Source organism: Salarias fasciatus, chromosome 13 (genome assembly GCF_902148845.1).
Source record: "Salarias fasciatus chromosome 13, fSalaFa1.1, whole genome shotgun sequence".
Taxonomy (NCBI): domain Eukaryota; kingdom Metazoa; phylum Chordata; class Actinopteri; order Blenniiformes; family Blenniidae; genus Salarias; species Salarias fasciatus.
In genome coordinates, this window is record NC_043757.1 from 22,674,125 (window position 1) to 22,690,634 (window position 16,510).

At 42.7% G+C, this 16,510-nt stretch overlaps 1 protein-coding gene across 5 annotated transcripts in view; it reads left to right on the forward strand.

Moving 5' to 3' along the window:
• phactr2 (phosphatase and actin regulator 2) overlaps nt 1–14,968 on the forward strand; it is a 35,709-nt gene extending 20,741 nt beyond the window's left edge. For 4 of the 5 annotated variants that reach the window (XM_030106861.1, XM_030106863.1, XM_030106860.1 and 1 more), the window contains 12 exons: nt 2,574–2,759; nt 3,850–3,924; nt 4,234–4,374; nt 5,738–5,983; nt 7,214–7,751; nt 7,954–8,132; nt 8,398–8,554; nt 8,847–8,902; nt 10,036–10,097; nt 10,390–10,527; nt 12,174–12,250; nt 13,706–14,968. In XM_030106861.1, the coding sequence (XP_029962721.1) occupies nt 2,574–2,759; nt 3,850–3,924; nt 4,234–4,374; nt 5,738–5,983; nt 7,214–7,751; nt 7,954–8,132; nt 8,398–8,554; nt 8,847–8,902; nt 10,036–10,097; nt 10,390–10,527; nt 12,174–12,250; nt 13,706–13,721 (1,871 nt within the window). In that variant the 3' untranslated portion in view covers nt 13,722–14,968. The remainder of the gene's footprint in view (nt 1–2,573; nt 2,760–3,849; nt 3,925–4,233; nt 4,375–5,737; nt 5,984–7,213; nt 7,752–7,953; nt 8,133–8,397; nt 8,555–8,846; nt 8,903–10,035; nt 10,098–10,389; nt 10,528–12,173; nt 12,251–13,705) is intronic. The other variant, XM_030106864.1, reaches the window with a different exon arrangement.
• The last annotated feature ends 1,542 nt before the right edge of the window (nt 14,969–16,510 follow it).

The following is a 16,510-nucleotide window of genomic DNA, read 5'->3' on the forward strand; positions in this document are numbered from 1 at the left end:
CATTTCCTGGCATTCAGCTGTTTTAATTTATATTTTCAACAGTAGTTTAGATGGTGTGCTGAGTGCTTGGGTCATCTGACTCACTCTGAATTAAATCTGACAGATTTTTTTTCTTTTCTTTTTTGCTGACTGTTGCTGCATAAGCATCTTGGATACCTTTGAAACGCCACTGCACTGTTTCCTTTTCAAGTTTAAGCACTATTGTCTTTCTGTCAGTGTGTATTAAGACTGACATGAGCTGAGTTGACCAGTATGAGGTATATTCTACTGGCGGGTCTTTATTCAACAGCAACCTGATTGATTCTCTGATCTTCTGTGTGCGCGCTGAGGATTTATCCCTGCATGACCGAGCCTTTCTTCTGTCAGTCAGACGGCTTAAGATTTGGGTTTATATGTGAGATGGGAGCAGGTGAGCGTGTCCAATCTCAGCAAAACGGCACCACAGGCATTTACAGTGCAATTACACACACTACTTTTAAATGAACAGCTTTATTTAAGTGCTTTTTGTTAAGATTATGCAATAACTAATTGACACTGTTCGTGTATCTCAAAGTTCTGCTGTTCAAAACCAGCCTGAAAGAGGCTCTCGTCCAGTCTGCCAAATCACCAAGCAAATGGTTGAAATTTCGAAGAAAACATAGATTTTTTTTTTTTAAATATGGCTGCTTTAAACATGCTTAAAAAAACTTTCTTGTGGATTCTGTAACTCTTAAGATATAGTATATTTAGTGTGGAGGGTTTAACAAAGACATTTTCGATGGCACGGGACACACTGAAACGCAAGGAAAAGTGAAACTATGTAAAAGGAGGTTTCACAAGTAGTGAAAAGTAGGAACACGTTAAAAACAAGTTAGAAATCCCCTTTAGCCCAGTTGAAAAACAATTATTTCAACATCATGGGAAAAAAACTGCCAGAAACCAACATTATCAGCCAAAAGTTAAAAACGAGCTTATTTAAAACCAGCCTCAGTCGTACCGGGTAGAAATCACTGTGAAGCCAGTTAAAGAGCCAGTTCCAGACTTGTCCATGCAAGAGTGAAACAGCAGGTAGAAAGCAGTCTAAACACAGTTCAATACCAGGAGAAACACCTGGAACATCTGGCCACCAGAGAGGAATCGGCCTCAGCCAAAATTCTGTCAAAGACCAATTACTAAACAGACTCAAACCACAGTTGAAAACATGCATTTCATTTGAAGAATGTCCAGAATTAATGAATACTTTTGTTTTTTTTTGGTTTCTAAGTTTCTTATTTGTTACTTCCTGGTTCAGTTTAATTGGATGCAGGAATATTAAGGATTTGATTCCTCCTGAGCTTTCCTCAGTCAGCGCTGATTCAGCAGCATTTTGTTGCTGAAAAAAGCAAAAAAAAAAAAAAAAAAAAAAAAAAGACCCTTCCTCTTGTTGAATCTGAGGAATCACACGCCACCTCTCTTTCCTCCCTAAGCTTCCCGCACAGCATTGACACTGTGCAGTTTTCCATAAGGCTCACAGCACTTCTAATCTTTCAACAGGAAGAGGAGGAGCTGTGGAAAGGACGAGGGTTTCGCCAAGACACACACACACACACACACACACACACACACACACACACACACACACAAGCGCGCACACAGCAAATACTGTAGAGAAACATTCCCATTTGGCTGTTGAGAGCTGATTTCTACAACTGGAAAGACGTATGACAACAATGTTACTTGAGTTTTTTTCCTTATTGTGAGCTGTTGCTTACTTTCAGAGCAGCCCGTGTTGATTCATCTTTCATCTTATTGCAAAAGATTTCCCAGAGGAAATCTAGTTTCCAGTCAGGCATTTCATAACAGTACGCAGCTGCCGCTGAGGAGCGGCGCTCGCCAGACTGATATACGCACAGGAGGGTCAAAATGTAAACAGTTAAGCACCAAAGGAAATAGAAAATGCAGATTAAGCGAAGTATACAAGCTGTACTGGGATTTAGAGTCAAATAAGGTTTGCTTTCTGGTGGGATGAAGCAGGTGCGCAAACCTCTGACACATTGGGAGTGCGGGTCTGTCGGTGGCTTCGGGAGTGTTAAGTGCCTCTATTCTGAGCTCCGTGCTGCAGTGACCTGAAGGGAAGAGGTCAGACGATAGCAGATGTCTAAGAGGGGTCCTCACCCTCTCAGATCAGTGTCAGTAGGGTAATTGTTAGGGAGGTGAAGGGATGACGGTCTTTAATCTTTTAAGATGAATGTCGGGTGTGCAGTTCACGAGATACGCAGGCGAGATACTGTGTGAACCTCAAATGAATGTGGGAGGAAACTGTGGTGCTCACATAAAAACATGCAAAAACCCCAAAGCCTTTAATCTAGCAGTGAGTATTATTGATGTGAGGCGGGAGTGCTAATCACTGCAGAACTGTGAATCCACGTAACGGTGAAAGTAATTAGTCTTCCACAGTTTGGATGAAGAAAGTCAATCAAATGACTTGCTTGAAAACTAACTGCGCTGTGTTTTCCCTCTTCATGCTCAGACAGAACTACTAGTTTGCTCATGATGCAGTTAGTATGAATACCGTTTCCTCCTGCTGAGCGGGCTGTGCGTGGTGTGTCTTGCAGTTGATGGGCTGGAGAAGTCGTCCTCTCTGGCCAGCTGCGACGTGGCGGTGGAGAGCGCCACCAACGCCCAGAACGCCCCGGCTTCACGGCAGCAGCGAGGCAAGCTGTCAACCCTGGGAAAACTCTTCAAACCCTGGAAGTGGAGGAAGAAGAAGACCAGCGACAAGTTCCAGGATCTCTCCAAAGGTACGTGTGTGGGCGCGTGTGACACCGCCTGAACGAGGCCTCTTGATTCGCTCTGCTCAATCAAAAGTCTGGAGAACATCACGGCTCGCGATTTTTGTGTTTGTGTGGCGCGTGGAGTGTGAACAGGAGAGCTGTGTTTCTTGCAGAAGAGCTTTAAAAGGAAAGGAAGAGAGTGACTGGTGTGTTTGTAGTTCACACTTATTCATCCCTGAAGTGCAGAAGTAAATACAATCCTCAAGTCGATTTTTTTCTTTCTTTCCTCGGTGTTATCTTTTGTTTATTGTGTATCTTTAGGGAAGGGTTCCGTTTACATGTTGGTAATTCTAAGCCAGTGTCCGAGACAATGTGAGGCTCTAACTGGGAGGCAGACCTTATCTCATGGTATGTTTTAGTTGGATTTTGTGTTAGATTTGTCTTGCTTCAAATCAACACTGGAGGACACCCAGAGTCGGAGTAAGCAGCTACAACCGTAAACACCCTCATTAGTCAAGTCTTGATTATCTTTCTCTGATGTAATCTGCTTAGATGTTATCAGCAGCCGCCTCCTGGTTTCCAGTCGCTCTTTCCTCTGGCCAAGCTTCACATGGTTACCGCTTAGCAAAACTCTTGGGTAGGGTTGTTATGTAACGGTGTCAATAGTGAAGGAATATATCAATGTTTTTATTATTATTATTATTATTTTAATTTGATCAAAACTTCAGATATTGTTTACATTAAATAGATTCTTTTTTTGTAATTTTTCAGCCTGATATAAATCTGTATTTCTGAGGTTGAGATCTAATTCTGATTATTTAAATGTCAGAAAATATGAAAAACATTGCCACAGTAGTTTCCCAGATGTCCTTGGTGTCTTTATATCTATTATTTCAGCCATTTGTCCAAATGGTAGTTTTGTTGTAGAAAACAGAAAATCCTTACATTTGATTGGCTATAATAACAAAAAAAAGTTGAACATTTTGCACTGAAAATCAAGTTATATTAATAAAAAATATAGTGAACAGAAATGACTGCCACTGGAGGGCTGATTAAAGAGATTAAATCTGATGCCTGTATTGATTTAAGATGACTTTCCTTCTTGTTCATCTTTCAGTTCTCGAGAGAAAAATTTCCACCAGACAAACTAGAGAGGAGCTGATCAGAAAAGGAGTTCTCATCCCTGAGCAAGGTCTGTCCCATGGCTCATTCATTCACATCCTCGCTCTCTCATTTATTTAATCGCAGCTCTGCATTCAGTTCTGTGTGTTTTGGACCAACGCTGACGAAAGACAAGGCGATCGCGATGGTATCTTTGAACATAAACGATGTTTTCCCTTTACAAGAACAGCAGCTCGATTCTTGTTTCCTTTTTTTCCAAATAATTCTACATCTAACTCCAATAAAATTATAAAGATCTATACATTTGTCAGTGTTTTTTTTAACACTTCAAACTCTCCAGTTAACACAGTCTGATGTTGGTTCACTTCTTCTCTCCCAGATGAACCGATCAGCAGCGAAAACCTCAACGGCCACGCCACGTCCAGTCTGGCGTCAGAGGAGGTCAAAGTTGACATTGAGACTCCAGAAACGACCCGGGAGGAGCAGGCAACCGCGCCAGTCAGCACCGAGGATCAGCCAGGTAACGGCTGCACCCGCTCCTGTGTCGTTTCCTCACTCTGCTTCCTCTGAGTGGATTTCAGAGGTTCCTCAATGTATTAATGTGTGCCAAGTTTGTGCAAAAGAATTTGCTAAAATGAAAAAGAAAACATGAGACAGGACCGGTTTGATGAAAAAGGTGAATATTTAAAGATGAACATGTGCCATGTTTATAATTTCCTTTCTAGGTTGTGGAACTATTCTGAATCCAAATTAATATTAATATGTGCAAAATTTTCTCAAAGTGTTTTGCATTTAATAAGGAATAACAGATTTTTCTGTGAAGATTAATTACATACAAAAAATATTTTGGGGCTATTTTTCTATTTTAACTACATTTGGCCTGAAACGGTCAACTAGTACTTTGAGTACTGACCTTCATTAAACCCTGGATGTGAAATCATGGGGCGCACTGTTATTTAGCTTCTGGTTAAATTTTGGGCATCTCCTCAAATAAACGAACGAATGAACTTGGAAGCAAAAAATAACTTTTTTTAAGTGAATGCAAAAACTTGATCAAATCTTCGTTGATGCTTCTTTGCAGAAATGTTTTGAGCATTCCAGTACTGTAATTCAATATTTGAACAGATTTATCATTTCAATCAGTGTTGACCTCTTTATACTCAGAGAAAACCTCGATGAAGCCTTTTCACAGTACGTTTTTTTTTTTTTTTTTAACCAGCTACAGCTAAATATCACAGCTTTTTTTTTAGACGCTCTGAAGCCTTTTCCCCTCTCGACTGAAGAATGCATTTGAATCTGCCTCAGGTTTCTTGTTGACATTGAATCCTCTGTGGGATCCATGAGCTGGTCTAATGTGCTCAGATAGATATTGCCATTATATCAGGGCCTCGCAGTCTGAGCAGAGCGGCCTCTCTCTCTCTCTCTCTCTCTTTCTCTCTCTCTCTCTCTCGTAATGCTTCCCTCTCCCTGAGGGGATCTGCTGCTGTTCTTGTGTATGCTGCTGCTTAAGTGTTTGTGCTGTTTTCATCTCAACGCTGTTAGCATTGAACTTATGGCCATTTGTTTGTTCATTTGTCAATAATCCAAAAGGCACAGGCAACAAACTCTGCAAATACAGCAACATACCACTGCACTGGAGGCAAGGAAGCGATGAAGGTTAATGGGCACATTTTATCTGTCTCGGCGGTACAAGACTCTTTTATCGTCATCGGCTCAGTCCCAGCCGCTCGCTTAATCTTTTAGTATCTCCTGTGTGTCTCTGTGCTCGTCTGCATGTCAGTGTGTGCTCCTTTCACTCGGATGAGCACTCAGAGGAGCATCTCTGTTTTGAATCTCCAGTTGTTAACGTCTGAACACTGCACTGCTTCTTTTGATCTGCTCAGAGAGGCGTGATACTAAACCCGCCGCCCGTACAAACCAGGTGCGACCTCGGGAAGGTCAGGCTAAAAAGCTGCAAAGCTCCACTCTTCCCGCCTCTTCCAAAGCCGCCGGTGGCGCCGCGGCCGCACCGAGGCACAAAGATGGCGCCTCGGGGACTAAAAAGACAGCTAAAACTACGCCCAAAACAGGCTCGTCGTCGCAGCCTAAAGCTAACCCCCGGAGTACTAACAGCACTAGCCGCGGGACGGGTAAGTTCAGCTCGGCGGGACCGACGCCAGCCCCTGCCTGCCTGCCTCCTTGCATGGGAAATGCACCTCGAGGGGAAACAGGACTCACTATTAAACTCTCTGCTCCTGTGAACTGCAGCTTCGTACACACCCTCGTGTACTTTTGAAGTGCTGCTCTGAGTTTCTGTGAAGTGGCTGCAAAAACACCGTTTCTGTTTCTCTCTTTCGGTGGTGTCCTCCGCCCATTGAAACGCAGTTTGAAGCCGAGTCACTCGGCAGCCGTAGAAGTGTTTCATTTATAAGTCTTTTCTCTTTTTTTATTTTTAAAAAGCAGAAGTGAAAATTTATTTTGTGTCACTTTAGAAATTCTTCAGTGAGGCCCAGTGTGTGTGTGTTGGGGGGGGACAGATAGTAAAGACAATGTTGCATGACTTGATTAAAAAAGAGACAAACTTGTGTTTCATGGCATGATGTCCAGGCATGATATCCACCCTTGATCCGCTATGTATGCTTATGTATGTGTGCTCTTGTGTTCACGATTATTATTGTGCATGTGATCTCCATGAAGCCTCTACTGTGTATTAAGTGGTGCAGCTGTTACACAAAGTGATAAAACTGTTATTTTTACTGAGTTATTCTACTCCCAGTAAAACATAATCACTTCCAGCATGATCTAAAAAAGCTGTTTATATATATGTATACATATATATATATATCAGTTGGGATATCTTGGTTTCTGGTTCATCTTATGACACTGAAATAATCATGTGCTCCCAGGATGGATATGTTTCTCATTTCAATGCTCTTTATCAACAGTCCAATGCACAGGAGGTGGTATTTTATTTGAAAATCAGCCAGTAGTTCACTCTACGAATCACGTGTTTTGGGTTCCTCTCTGGGTAAATGTGAGACCGAAGACAGAGATGCAGATGTTACAGGCTTGAAATTGAATTTGGATATGTTCTGTATGCTCTTGCGTGGTTCTTCTTTTAGTTTAACAGTAGTTATAGGAACTGTGAATACACAACTCTTTCTAAAAACTCTTTGTCTTAGAAACATTCATACTCCTGCATTTCTGATATGTCCCGGAGATTTTTTCACATTTTTAAAAAAAACAAGTTGGAAACACAATGATGCCTTCAGACATCTGAGAGTTTGATATAAAACCTGACTTGAACACAAGGATTTTTTAATTTTTTTTATTTTTTTTTGTAAAAATCACATTTTGTGCTTGTTCTCACTTTTTCTCAGCCAAATCTTCCCATCCAAAGAAGCCAGGATCCACGGCAAAAAGCACTACCACCTCCACACTCCGATCCCGCACGTCGAAGGATGCCGGCGCCGCGGCGTCGGCCGACCGGACGGACGTGAGAACCAACCGCAAGTCGGACACGTCCACCCCGTCCACCGTACCTCAGAAAGCCTCCGCGGAGACTCCCGGCCAGTCCGGGGAGGTGAACTCTCGTCCCCCGGCCTCGGAGACCAAGGCCCTCTCATCTAAAGCTTCAGGCAGTGAGACTGAGGGAAGTCGGGCTGCTTCCCAGCCTGCCCTGCGGCCTAAATCTGCTCCCAGCGCTTCGCCTGCAGGAGACGACGCCCACAAAGACGGAGTTCCTGAAACTACAGTCCGGTCACCGTGCGTCAACGCTGCCACAGAGGACACGTCGTTCACAGAGGGGCAGACGAACGCCAGCTCACATGAAGAGAAACGGGGGAAGACGGAGGAAGAGGGAGGAGGAGATGGAAAGAAGACCAGAGAAACGGAGTGCAGTGCGGAGAACAGCTCCAGGTAAAACTCCAGTCAAGACATGACAAGTGAGACATTCCTCACAGTTCCTTTATCCAGTGTACATCAGTGTGATGTACAGCTGAGGAAAAATTGATTGAATCACCTGATTAAAAACAAAGACGTGATTTCTTTTATATACAGAACAATAAAAACATTTCATGCTCCTGTTTACAGAAATGTTTCCTATGAATGATTCATGCAGGTCGGCAGAGAGCCAGGCGGAGAAACCGCCGGGTCTGAGTGTTAAAACCGAGCAGGCCGAGGTCACCGTCATTCCCGATCGGCCCAGAGACAGCCAGACGAGCGACTCGGACTCTGACGGACCCATCCTGTACCGGGATGAGGAGGAAGAGGAGGAGGAGGAAGACGAGTACATAAACAGTATGGCAGTCTTTTTTATGATCACAAACAAACAAACGGTGCCATGTATTAACCATTTGCAGTGTTACCTTGTGTTGCAGTGTAACCTTGATCAGTGTTAGTTTGGCCTCCTTGTTTCTCAGAAATTTGACGACTAACTGACATTTAATCTGTTACTCACCTCCGTAGTAACATTTCTAATGAGCATATAACTCTTCACTCTTCTTGAGAGTTGTGTTTTCCTGCCCTTCTAAAGCCTGCTACCTCCGTATCGTCCTCCTCCTAGGTTCTCTGGCCAGCAAGATCCGCCGACGAGACACCTTGAACATTAAACTGGGGAACCGGCCGAGCAAGAAAGAGCTGGAGGAGAAAAACATTCTTCCCCGGAGCTCGGAGACGGAAAGGCATGAGCTGCGCCAGCAGATCGGCTGCAAGCTCGTCAGGTACACGCTCATGCAGACACACAAAGCGCGCTGTCAGAGTGTAGGTTGGCGTTAGCTTCCCTCTCAGATTTGGCTAAGCTGTTGGGTAATATCAGATTTTTTTTTTAGGTGTGGATGTGGGTGGTGTGCAAGATGTAGTGGAAATGAAAATGTGTGGTCATTTCTACTCAATAGGGAAAGCTACTAGAAAGGTGTAAGATGGTTTAAAAAACACACAGATGTTTATAATTAGGTTGTTTGGATCATTTCCCATCTCGCACAGACGTGTTTGATCTGAGCTTTGTGTTTTCAGACGTCTGAGCCAAAGGCCCACCACGGAGGAGCTGGAGCAGAGAAACATCCTCAAGCGTGAGTTTCAGCACTATATCCTGAAACTCGACTCAGTTTTCAATACTGTTTCCTTTATATTACTCCAACTGCAACATGGCTCTACATTAAAGAAAGACACAGACAAAAACCCAAGAATTCCATGAGCAACAGTGGGAAACGTCCACAGGAGCTCCTAAAAATCATGTAAAATAAAACGAAAGGTTCTTATCAAGAAATTATTTTTATTGAGCAAAACTCAGTGTCTTAGCCCTCAATAGTAGTAAAAGATCTTGGGTGACTTGAGCCAGTTACTAGTTCATTGTAAGGTTGTGGTCTCCCTCATTGGAGCCTTTTAGATTTCCTTCCTATCCAAAGTCTTCATCATATTTGCTGTAAGATTAGGTTTTATTCTTCTTCTTGTTTTTGCTGGTGCTACCAAACAGGAATCCAGTCAGTTTTTTGCTGTTTTTGCATTCCACTCTCACCCTTTATACTCTTAAGAATTTGTTGTCATTATTGCAGACACTTATCTGTGCTCATGGCTGAACACAACTGCTCAACAGCTGCTTCAAACCGAGTTCTTGAGCAATAAGCGGAAAACAACAGCCAGTTGGTGTCCAGTGGGAACAGCACAGGAAATTAAAATTACATGTAAATCTATAAAATGCCTGTTATATAAAGGACATATCCACATTAGCTATAGGACAGTCGAAAGTGAAACTTGTCTTGCTCAAGGACATTTGGGCCTATGGACAGGGCCAGATGGAAAATTGAACCTGCAACCACTCCACCCCCCCCTACCCACACTGTGAAACTAAAGAAACAAGCAGCTCCACACAGGGAAGAAGATTGAGAAGATTTAATGTCTTGTATCTAGTCTCTGATGGGCCCAGGAGAGGTGGGGGAGTTTACAAGCATCGCTCACGAAATGTTTATCCACATTTCTACGCCGCACATTCATGAAGACAGTGCGGGAATATTTACAATACAGATTTGACTCTGGTGATTTACTCATTTCCCCTTCTGCCTTTGTTTATCTAAAGGCAATTACCCTGCCACACAGACACAGTCATGCTTTAATGCAGCACGCCGGGTTGTGGTTATTAAAAGAAACAGAAGCCGGTTCCAGACAGAGGAGGTGTGAAAAGACTCTGTTGCTTCTTTACATGCAGAGAAAAATGAAGCCGAGGAGCAAGAAGCCAAGCAGGAGATTAAAAGGAGGCTTTCCAGGAAGGTACTGTAAACACAAAACACACTCTCACATCTAAGAGAGAGCAGAAAGGACACAGTCAGTGCTATATTTAGCTGCTAATATGTTTTGCTCCACCTTATGAGTCATGGTTGGAGGCAGAGGGGATGCTCTGAGTGGGGAGACAAGTCCATCTAGTGGATGCAGGTAGAACTGAGACTGGGGAGCTTCATACTGATATAATTCAAAACTAAAAAGCAAAGACTGGTAATATTATATGTAAATATTACTGACGTCTGTAAATAACAGTGTTGTCCTGCTGTGTGTGTGTTTTTAGCTGAGTGTGAGGCCCACAGTGGCAGAGCTGGTGGCCCGGAGGATCCTGCGCTTTAACGAATATGTGGAGGTAACAGACGCCAAGGATTACGACCGGCGGGCGGACAAACCCTGGACTCGACTCACTCCTGCTGACAAGGTACTGCTGCCACTGCAAGGCTGGACATTTTCAGATAGATTTCATTTCTGAAACAGGTCCATTTCCACGTTTTACCACCAGAGGGGGATGTACACAAACCACAGTCTGACAATCAGTGAGATAATTCATTAACTGATCTGTGATCAATAACCAAAATAATTTAATGGAAATGTGTTGTACAGTCAGATGTGTACAAATCTCTGAGATTATTGCACCTTTGTATGTTAATCTTCTATTTCAGTTTTTTAATATAAGCCTTTAGAAAGATTTTGGCTGCAGGAGTTTGACCTCGGCCACAAAATCAAAGTTGAAGTTCGGGATTCATGTTGCCTCAAGCACTGGCAGTTTTCCAGTTAATCCCAAATTAGATTTGTTGGTTAAGATTGAAGTCAAGGCTTTTAGCAAGCTCTTAAATTGTTTCCTTAACAAGCCCAGAAAGCAATGCATTAATGCACTTTAGCATATCGATGAATGCATGGGACAACCTGAACAGCGAGCATGCTAATCAATAAACACCTGACTGATACATTTATCAATTAATAATGCTGTTTTGTTAATCTGTCTGAATTATGGGGCGCAGCTTTTTAACACAATAATTTTATTTATTCTACAAGTTTTGTCACTTATCACTCATATTGCAAAAAACCGACTGGAAGTCAGAAGGACTGGGATTGATCATGTTACAATCATGTCACCTGATGTACTCTGAACTGATCATTTGTTTCAGACACTTACAGATAAAAAACTCAAAGGCAAGAAAACACAGTTTTAAATTTGGAGTCAAAAATTTACACAATAGCACGTTAAATCCTGAGTGTCGTTTCAATACTTCTCTATCCATCCTTTCTTTCAATATGCTATTTGTTAGGGGTGTGCAAATGATGCTGACACAGAGATTTAGCGAGATTTAATGGCAAATATGAGTCACTGAGCAACCCACAAACATAGAAATGGGCTTTTCTAAAGTGTTCCAACATGTTTTTATTCTGACATTCAAACTGCGTGGTTAAAATCATCTGCAGGGCAGCAGCTTGTTTTTGTTTCAACTCTGCCCTCTGGTGGTGATGCTGAGAACAGCCCTCAGAGAGAGAGAGATGTGTATCACACTCATTTATAGCGCACATTTAAAAACAAAAGACACAGTTAAGGATCGAATAAAGCATAATATAAGGCTTAAAATTAGGAGAAATAATTGGAGCTTTCATTCAGAGTTAAAAAAAAACAAACTGAGTATCAGTCAGTTTAGGCTTTGTCCACTCCTGTGGTCACTCCTGTGTTTGAGATCTTTGAAGAATAAAAGCATATTTGTTGTGACATTGCAGCAGGTCAGACAGATATTTTGGAGCGAGGCCATGAGGAGAGTTCAAAACAAAACAAATCTTAATATTGAGGGTCTGAGGAGCTCATCTTCCAGCTACAGGCCTTCTGCTCTCACCTCTACACCATTGATGGTTCACATATGATCGATCAAATTCTACATTACTACACATGTTATTTCTGCTGCTGTGATTATTGCTCCTGATTGTCCTGATGTTTCCTTTAATCGCCCCCCTGCCGTTCAGTCCAAATTAAAAACCTGAAGCACCTTCAGGTTTCTGTCCTGCAGCGACTTGAAATGCTCATTCTGTTTGTGTTCCTCCCGGCAGGCTGCTATCCGTAAGGAGCTGAACGAGTTTAAGAGCCGAGAGATGGAGGTTCATGAAGACAGTAAACAGTTCACCAGGTACTTAAGTGGTCGCTGGCCTCCACCGTTTAACCCGACTGCAGCTTCATCTGTGATTTATTACAGCGAGTCCTGCAGTTTATTAACTTCACTCGATCAATATTTACATTATTCCGGGGCCCTGAAGCTATTCCCACCGTTCACATTAAAGACCTGACATACAGCTGGATTCGCTCCTCTGGCTGATGTTGTGTTGAGTTAGATCTTTGTACATTCAGAGAGTTACAACTCGTACCCCTCTGCTCTTCATGCATTTTACATTTCTGCATTTCTCATCACCTGTTTCATAAACTTGCATTAAAAAAAAAGAATAAAACAGGTCTTAATTGTGGCACCATGTGCATCAACATGTTTAGGTTGTGATCATTAGAATTTGTCAGCTGACGACAGTTCTAGAGTTTCCCTCCGTAAGACGTCAAAGTCTTCAATTATCAGCACCTCCAGATTCCTCTCAGCACCTGCCTTCAAAGCGGAGAGGAGGCCATAAAAGGTTAGCGATGCGCTTCTGCCTTGTAATTTCCACTGTCTGAATGTCATTAAGAGGTGGCGCTTAAAGTAGTAAAAACCAATGGCGGCATCCCGACATCAGGAAACCTTTAATAGAAAAGAAGCGCGGCTCCGTCGGGCAGTTTGCCGAAGCCACGTTTCTACTGTAAACTGCGTGCAGCACAAACAAAGTATAAATGGAAAAGACTTCGGCAGAAAACTTTACCTGAAATCCCATCACACAAGTCAGAGTCTGGATGAGAACAATTTACCAGAAACAACTGTGGAGAGAGGAAGTTAAATTGACTTTTTTCATCCACGGCACCTCATCTATTTCTGGGAAAAGAAAAGCTTTTGGTAAAAAAACAACTGCTTGGTTCTATTTCTTTCCAAATCGACCGATTATATGATTTTCCTCATACCAGAAATCTGTTTTCTTCTCCGTAGTAAGTAATAGCGCTATTCTCTGTTGAATAATCTGAGAGGGAGTCTCTCAAACTTCAAACTGAAGCACATTTTCATCCATAAAACCTGAAGATTGCTGCTCAGTCGGAACATTTAACTCAGTTTTGACTGTTTTTGATTGTCATACTGGTGCTTTTTTGGGAGGGATATCAGATCAGTGGCTTGTTAAAACCATGATCAGGTTGTAATTTTGCCTCTTGACTCTTTAATAGGCACCTGAATGCAACCACCACATGCTTTTCTGAGCGACTCTATCAAACAGATGCTTTATCCATCACCACGCCTCATTGCCTCTGATTGACCTTATTCAAAACGCAAATCACTCCACAATGTTGTAACATTGCTTTTCATTTGGGTGGTATAATACCTGCCCCATAGCAACTTCAATGTGCAAAAGAGCCTATGAGCAGAGTTTGTGTTGTATAAAATCTGCATTCGCTGATACGTCTGGCTCCTGGTAGTGCATTCTGTGTTTTCATGCAGCCGGTGGGTTTGTGTTTACAGGTTCCATCGACCCTGAGTGCTCCGGCTGCCGCCATCAGTCTCCACGGCGCCCAGCAGTCTCCTCCGACCCTCCAGACCGTCAGTCCGCCCGCCCTCTTCCACGGCATTTTGGTTTGGACTAGCAGGAAAAGCGTTGTGAACGACTTGACGCGAGTTCGCATTCCTTCCACATGAGCCGGTCGCAGGATTTCGGCTGTCTCGTTGCCTGGACTGTTGAGGGGGCTGAGCCACCGTTGGTGACGTCTGTGCTTTTCCTGCTACGGCATGTCAAAATGTTCACTGCGAAGATGGTCTGCTCCTCTTAACGACGCGTATTTATATCTCTAAAGACAGCTACAGGTGTGTCTTAAGGCCGTGGCCGCCCGGGGCACCAGTGAAACATTTGCACATATCTATAGATAGTAGAGACAGAACAGTAGTGTGTATAGTGCTCAAACTAGAACCATTTATTTATTATAGAGAGTTAGAAACAGCTGGTATACAGTGTTGTTCTTGTTTTTTTTTTTTTTTTGTTTTGTTTGCTTCAGACCTAATGAGTGGCTTCAGGGAGGAACGAATTTTCCGCAATCACAGAGAATGTGGCACAAGTGTACCGTACAGTCGTGTGCTTGCCGAGCTGTGCCTTGCCGCAGACTGACAGCTGGCCATATTTGGGCGTCCTCCTCAGGCAGGAAGTGGGAGAAGTGGACGGGTTCGGGCTGATGTCAGTGCCTCTGTCACACATGAGGAAAGGAGGAGAGGCCGTTCGCTCTGATGTGCCTCACAGACGCCAATCAAAAAAAACAGAAAAAAAAAGAAAAGAAAAAACACTGCCTTTCAATCCTTAAGTTCAAGTTTTATTGCCACTAGAGGGCATTATATTATCAGAGTTACAAAAGGGGCCGATGATGGTGTGTATTTAGAGAAGTGTGATACTCATGAAGCTGAGGGAGGGAGGGACCCATGAGGCTGTTACACTGAAGTGCAATGAAAATCCCCCCATTTTATCAGAACTGTTCCATCAGCGCGCCTTCTGAGGAGACGTGACAATCATGTGCCGTCGCATGGTCTGCTTGACCATTAAGAGCAGATTTCAGATCACACTTTTTGGTTTGTTCATTTCAGGGTTTTTGGCATGAGCTCCTGTTTGCACGCCGCCAAAATAAAAGCAGGGATTTGATTGTATGTTGATTTTCTCAGCTGGGTGGACATCATGTGAAGGTTTCAGGAGTAGGGAACAGGCAGTCGACTGCCCCCCCCCCCCAAAAAAAAAAAAAAAAAAGAGCCAGACAGGAAGTTTTGTCTCCCCCTCTCTTCGCTGAACATGCTTTTTCAATTTAGTCACGTCTGCTTATTTATAGCCCAGACGTCAAAATAACAAAATGTTGACCAAAGTGCTTCAAAGTGTCAGCCTGAGATCCGGCTGTTTGAAGAGTTCCCTCTTTGCACTTTAGCCTTACACACACCTTGAATCCAGTGAGAATCCATTATTTATGTCCATCGTGTTCAGATATTGATGAATCTGAACTGAATTACTGCCTTCAATTAATCCGTCATGTAAAAATACCGCAAAATGTAAAGAGGCTTTTTTTTTTCTTTCCCTCTTCTTTTTGTGTGAATACGCCGCAGTTCGCAGGCTTTTAGTCATCTCTCATGCGAGGCCCGCTCGGCCGGAGAGGACATGTTGGTGGAGGTGGAGTGGAATGATTGACGGATAGGGCTTGCTGACCTCCAGAGGCTCGCGTTCTCCTCCGATAAAGCCCCGACCGACAGCGCTCGTCATCCTTCGGAAATGCAACTGAAGAGGACAGATGTGTTCTTCCTGCCTCTGAATGTGCGGGGGTTGTGAAGCAAAATGATGTACAGGGATGGAAGGAAGGAGAAAGAAAAATACAAACAAAGCAAAACCCAACAGTATTCATTCATGTCGATGTCATCGTTGTTATATATTGATTATTTTGTACAGAATGTATATCGAGCATGTGCATAAATCGAAATCAATTTTACTACCAGTAAGATCCAATACAACTTCGATGTGAATGTTTTGAGCTCTTAACTGTAATTCCTTCAACCGTCCGCCAATCGCTGCTGGAATGAACGGCACAGCTCTCTCTGCTGTACAAATCAAACCCACCTGTTTCCTAAAAGTACCACGTACCACACATCAGACAGACCCTGGTGAATCCCCATGACATTTGGCTTAAAGGCATTTTCTGATCATATCGATAGAAGAGCCCAGCGTTTGATGATTCCCTTCAAAATGACTTAAGTCGGCCTCCGTGTGTTGGTATTAAACTAGAAAATGGTTATTTTAATACTGGAAATATTCCAGATTTTAGCTGTACTTATTGTACATCAGTGAGCGATATACTGAAAATTTCCCAAGAGGATTTAAAAATAACGCAGAAAGCAACAAAAAAATCAGCGCATCTCAGTCGGTTGCACTCTTATTGGAAGGTTAATTGCCTCATCAGTGACTTTTATACTCATTAAACTAAAACATTTCAAAATTTTTGTTCAGTTATTGCTGTGATTTAATTTTCATAAGTCAAAAATAAACAGAAATGTCATAAAATGTTCTGCAATATTAAGATACTGTATTTTTGCTTTTTGTGACTAAGAAGAAGAAATTACTGAAATCACTTTATGTGTAATGAATAAAAATATTAAAGTTAAATATGAAACATTTGAAAAAGGAATCTTCCTTTTTTGTTATTGTTTTAAGATTCCCCTCTCTCCTTCTCTGAGTGGAGAGAGCAGATTAGAACAGGGGAGATTAAATTCAGAATATGAGAGAGGAGGAGAGGATGGAACAACCTGCTCAGC